Source organism: Phalaenopsis equestris, unplaced genomic scaffold, assembly GCF_001263595.1.
Source record: "Phalaenopsis equestris unplaced genomic scaffold, ASM126359v1 Scaffold000256, whole genome shotgun sequence".
Classification (NCBI taxonomy): Eukaryota; Viridiplantae; Streptophyta; class Magnoliopsida; order Asparagales; family Orchidaceae; genus Phalaenopsis; species Phalaenopsis equestris.
In genome coordinates, this window is record NW_018164698.1 from 680,747 (window position 1) to 686,696 (window position 5,950).

The following is a 5,950-nucleotide window of genomic DNA, read 5'->3' on the forward strand; positions in this document are numbered from 1 at the left end:
ATGATTTTTATTCAATAAAATCAGTTGGACACACTTAGCCACAAAACTGCACAAAGTTTTCTGTTTGTAGTTGTACTAGATAAAAGTGTTCGCTGCTCTCCTTGCTCGCCAGTATTTTCGTCTCTATCCATCCTCCATTTATCCAAAGAGTTTTGTTTAATAATTCATAAACAAAGTGCCGGTCTTCATTTCTTATCAGAAATCTCCATTTAGTAAAAGTTTATATCACATCTTATAATTAAGAAATCCGTTATGGAGACATTTTCCACGAGGTGTTCTTGAGATTACATGAGTAACCATAAAGCTTAAAAGAGGAAAAACGACATTTTTTTGTTAAAGCTACAATATTTTGATTACCTCCCATTACTTCCTTTAACTTAGTCCTTTCCACTGTCCTCCAATCTATCATTGGGTGAATCTATCATGATTTTTGAGTTCTTCAGCTCTTCAATCTGTAACAGAAGGAAAAAAATGCAAATCTATAAATCAATATAATAACAGTGTATAACCAGAGTTCCGTCGCATAGATAACATTGTTTGTGGCTGAAGTTAATAGCCCAAATTAATGATGGTTATTTGCGTGTTGAACTTTTCATGCAATAAAATAATACTAATGCAACGAAGCGGATGAGTATGTAATTCAGAACATGTTAACGGGAGGGGGCAGCCTGAGAAGTGAGAGCACTGTTTTTAAGTCACCTACAAGATTCAATCATCTTGGTTAAGCCTAGTATAAACGGTCAGACCGAAGCAACCAACAATATAATATATATACATATATATATACACACACACACAGATGCGCGCGCGCACACACACACATCTCAACAAAAACTGAACCCTAATGACAGAAGCATAATATATATATATATATATATATAAAGCACAAAGGATAATATATTAAATAGAAAGAAAGATAAAGATACAATGTGTAGGAAAACCCAACTATGACACTCTGCCCACACAATAACAACAAATGGTTCAAAAACTAAAACATGAAGAAAAGTACATGAGAAATTTAAAGAAAAAACCTAAAAGTGTCGAAGTACATAGTATAAGGTGGCTAGAGAGCGACCCAATTTGGCCTTACCTCTGCCTATAGTTCTAGGGAAGGAGTCAACTAATAAATTGGTAAATATGAGTGTCATTGCCAATAGTAATCAATGTACCATCCAATAAGTTCCCAAGCTCGATTCGGTCTCCATTCTTCTTCTTTCTCTTCGAATAAACCTGTCATTCCTCATCCGAAGATTGTCTCACCTGATCAGTGAATTATTCTGCAGTGTGTCGGGCATGTGTAGATTGTTGAACAATAGAAGCAATTACATATTGTACCAGCTGATTTTGTATTGGATCAAATGAGTACTCTTGTGTGTCTTAGCATGTAAGTGAACCCTCTTCAATAACAGTGAGTGGTATAAGCATGACTGGATCTGTAGTTGTAGTATGGTGTACTTCGTCAGGAACTACGGTGTTGGAAAGAGGATCGGGTTGCATTTTCTCAACAGAGATGGTAGGTGACTGATCTTTAACGATATGCGACCTTAGATGAGAATGCAAACGATAACAAATAGTATAATTATGGTCAAACATACTGTAATGAGAGCAATAACGAGGGTGTGGTTTGTTTTCAACTTTTTGTCAATACCCGTTGTGCGTGGTTCCAATTCATACCTCATCCGGAGCTAGTTGACTGATATCCCTCTCAACTAACACACAAGCCACAGAGGGTCCGGTGACAGCAAGGGTATGACTATCAACTTTGAGAGACTTACCGTAAGCAGTTGCTAAGGAGTAGAAAATTTTCAAGTTGAACAGGTGTAATTTTAACCCCGAAAACTTTATCCAAACAAGATTGATAGAGGACTCCGCTTTTGGATCAAAATCAACAGTGTACTTCAGAATTTTCATATAACGGTTGTCGATTTTGATAACTTTCTAAGAAAAAAATGCGAATGTAATCGGTATCGTGAGATAACTGAATCAGTATGTGTCGACCGTCAATGTGTCGACCGTCAAGTAAACATCAAGTAAACAAATATTTCAACTACCCAACAGCTTCATAGCATCAAATTCTTTTCAAATCATCTCAAGTTTTGGGTGAGCATAAATAAATTTCCCCTCTATAGCAAAACGACAAGAAGATGCGAGAATACTGGTTTCAACCTCTGTGAGAATAAGAGCAGACATTCCAATTTTTTTCCAAGTTTTTTAATGAAGGTGTGATCACCACCACCTTCAAGAGCCTCGGCAGATTGTGGAACATTGCAAGACTTACCTATATGAAAACCAGTCTCTGAAAGAGGAGTAGAGAAGTTGTTGGCAAGTGCAGTGACATAGCAACGGATAATCGATGTCATCTCTGTCGACAAGATGGTGTCTGTCAAGCAGGGAAGCAACAGACGTCTAAAATAGCGAAATCGACGTCGTCGGGAAGGAGACGACTGCGAAGGAAGTGTCATGGAGTAACGAGGACTTCGTCTGGAAGGAATGGCGAAGTTGCGTCGTCTGGAAGGAATGGCGAAGTCGCGTCATATGGAAGGAGATGATTGCGAAGGTGTCATCGTGCAGGACGTGAGCCGCAACAGCACGGGGCGTCATCGTCTATTACAGAGACGACGCGAGCGAGCGTCGACGACAAAAAAGTCTGCGAGCGAGCTTCGTCGAGAAAGCTGTGAGGAAGTGAGAAAACGAGGAAATTACTGTCGGGAATCACCATACAACGAAACCTTAGCAGAGCCCGCTGCCGCTGCTAACGCCATTATTATTATTATTATTATTATTATTATTATTATATATAACTAGCGTTATGTCACACTCTGCTATCTTCAAGAAAGTGGCAAGACAACCATGGGATGGAAGATTCTAGAGAAGATCAAAATGTAGAGAGTCATCCAAGGGATTCTAGAAATTTCCACCACATTTTGGAGTATGTTATAAGGAAAAGCTCATGAATAACTCAAGAATAACCTATAAAGATCTAGGGCTAAGAGAATGATGTAGAACTATCAAGAAACGACTATTCTAATGTAATATAAAAAGTTCTCTTAGGCTTGGAGAGGACTATAAATAGGAGTCTCTCCCCCTCATTTGGATCCATCCAAGCATTCATCCAAAAAAACCTTCTAAGCTTCCAAACATTCAAGTGTTGTAATCCTTCTTTCGTAGTGAAGTGTTCCTTTCTCCAATACTTCTCCATGTTCTTCTTCCAAGAGTGTTGTGTGTTTACAAGTCCAAGTGTTGTGAGGGTTAGTCTGATTTAGTACTAAGGAAGAGCGCTAAAGCCGCACGGTTGACTTGAGATAAGTTAGTCTGTGACAATTGGTATCAGAGACAAGGTTCAAAGGCATGACAAAGATCATTAAAGAACACATAATGGAGTTTGAAGCCACTAATATGGAATCATCTCAATAAGGGCAAGGTTGTAAGGAGCAACGAGATTCAATTGCATCCAAACCACATGGGAGGTCCAAGGTGATCATGAGTGGCTTTGATTCACGCTTTGCTCGGATGGAGGAGGCGATGAATGACGTGGATGCCCAGATAAAGGATCTTGGCCAAAATGTTGATGAACTCGAGGAGGACATGACAATCCATTCAATGATCAGAGGTATGATGTTAAACCTAAAGGAATCCTTAAGGAATCAAATGGCTAAGATGCGGGAGATTTGATGGGGGAGCTCCAGGAGGTACGAAGAGCCCATGAGGACGAGATGAGCGGTGTACATGCTAGCTTGGAGGAGATGCGTGGAGATATTTTGCTATGCGAGAGGGCACTAGCGACACCCACCAACCACCATACTTTTGAAGCTAAGCGGATTGAAGTTCTAAAACCAAAGAGTTTTGGAGTTTGCAACACGAAGAAAGTGGATAACTTCTTATGAAGATTTGAGCAATACTTTGGAGCGACGGAGATTACAGATGAAGAAACAAGAATACAGTTTGCAACTCTTTATATCGCAGACATCGTTATGCTGTGGTGGAGAAGAAGACGAGGAGATAGAGAAAGGTATGTGCACCATATCCACCATTGATGACTTTAAGAAAGAGTTAAAGAGACAATTATATCCCAAAAATGCGAAGGATGAGGCTAGAGCCTGATTACGAAGGCTCAAACAAGAAGGGTTGATTCAGGATTACATCAGGGAGTTCACAAGCTTGGTTCTTCAAATTCCCGACATGTCTGACAAGGATGGACTCCAACCGTGGGCAAAGACTCAACATAGGAGGTGCGGAGTACAAAATATTGTCATTGTCATTGTGGTTGTTGAAAGTTTAATTGGTTATTAAAAAGAATCCACGAAACCTAAAGATACAAGAGTACTTATGTCAAGGGTGGAGAAGACAAGGATCAACACAAGGAAGAAACTCGCCACAAATCGACTTCATCCAAGGCAAAAGCAAAATAAAAGTATAAAAATGATAAAACTAAACCACACAACAAATGCTTTCTTTTTGATGAACCATGTTGGGCAAGGGATTGTCCTCATAAGAAGGCTCTAAACTCTCTTTGCAATTCATCAGGAGAAAGAAGGTGGTGATACGACGGCACAAAGGTTATACAACTGTTGAATGAGATGCAAGCTTCAACAAAACCCCAAGCAAAGGGGTTACTCTTTGTGGAGATGATAATAGACGGGAAGACCATTAGAGCAATGGGGGACACAGGTGCTTCTCACAACTACATCTTCGTCGAAAAAGCAAAAAGGTTGGGTTTGCGAATGAATGAATTAGGAGGCTCCATCAGCAAAAAGACTAATCCATGGAATAGCTAGAGGGGTAAGACAAGTATTGGGGTGTCATTAGGTACCTTGGACTTCTATGTCATTCCGGTAGATGATTTTAAAGTTGTTCTAGGGATGAACTTCTTGGATCAAGCAAGGGCATTGGATCAAGCAAGAGCATTTCCAATGCCCTTTGCCAATAGCATATGCATCATGGAAGAAAACTGAGCTTGCTTAGTACTGATAACAAAAGATAACAAGCAATAAGTCAAAATGTCATCGGTCATCCAATTCAAAGGGGGCATTCCAAAAGACAAGGGGAGTTAGTTGGTTGTTCTTCAAGACTTCAATGAGGAAGGGAAGCCCCAAGATGACATCCCAAGGGAATTGGTGGCAGTGCTTGAGAAACCTAAAGGTGTTTCAAAAGAACTACCACCAAGAAGCAAGAAAGATCATCAGGTTAGGTTGGATCCAAGGACTGAATCACCAGCCATGAAGTTTTACAGCATGAAATGCCTCCCCCAAACAACCAGCTATGAAGGGAAAAACTCAATAGCTTTCAAGTTTGTCAAGTCAGTGAGCAAACAAAGGGAACTGATCCATGTGTCACTGCGTAAGACTACAAGAAGAATTACAAAATGGGCAGACAAGAAAATGAAACACAGAAACAAGTGAAAAAAGAAAAAATCGACAATATCAAGTGGAAGCCGTAATGGTGGCATGACGAGCTTAAGTGGGGGAGACCGTCACGCTCCGCTAGCTTCAAGAAACCAGCAAGACAAACATGAGATAGAAGATTCTAGAGAAGGCCAAAATGTAGAAAGTCATCTAAAGGACTCTAAAAGATTACACCACATTCTGGAGCATGTTAGAAGAGAAAAACAACAAGAATAACTCAAGAATAACCTAGAAAGGTCTAGGGTTATGTATGTATATAAGAGAATGGTGTAGAACTATCTAGAAACTACACTACTTTATTGTAATCTAGAAAATTCTCTTAGGCTTGGGGAGGACTATAAATAGGAGTCTCTCCCCCTCATTTGGATCCATCTAAGCATTATCCAAAAAAACCTTCCAAGCTTCCAAGCATTAAAGTGTTGTAATCCTTCTTTCTTAGTGAAGTGTTCCTTTCTCCAATACTTCTCTATAGTCTTCTTCCAAGAGTGTGTGTGCTTACAAGTCCAAGTGTTATGAAGGTTAAACTTATTTAGTGTGAAGGAAGAGCG

The 5,950-nt window shown here is 39.7% G+C and overlaps 1 protein-coding gene across 1 annotated transcript in view; it reads right to left on the reverse strand.

Annotated features, from left to right (window-relative positions):
- Window positions 1–208: 208 nt before the first annotated feature.
- The window catches only part of LOC110024443 (C-Myc-binding protein homolog), a 20,847-nt gene continuing 15,105 nt past the window's right edge, over window positions 209–5,950 (reverse strand). Inside the window, exon 5 of the mRNA XM_020724411.1 lies at window positions 209–452. Within this exon, the coding sequence (XP_020580070.1) occupies window positions 378–452 (75 nt within the window). The 3' untranslated portion in view covers window positions 209–377. The remainder of the gene's footprint in view (window positions 453–5,950) is intronic.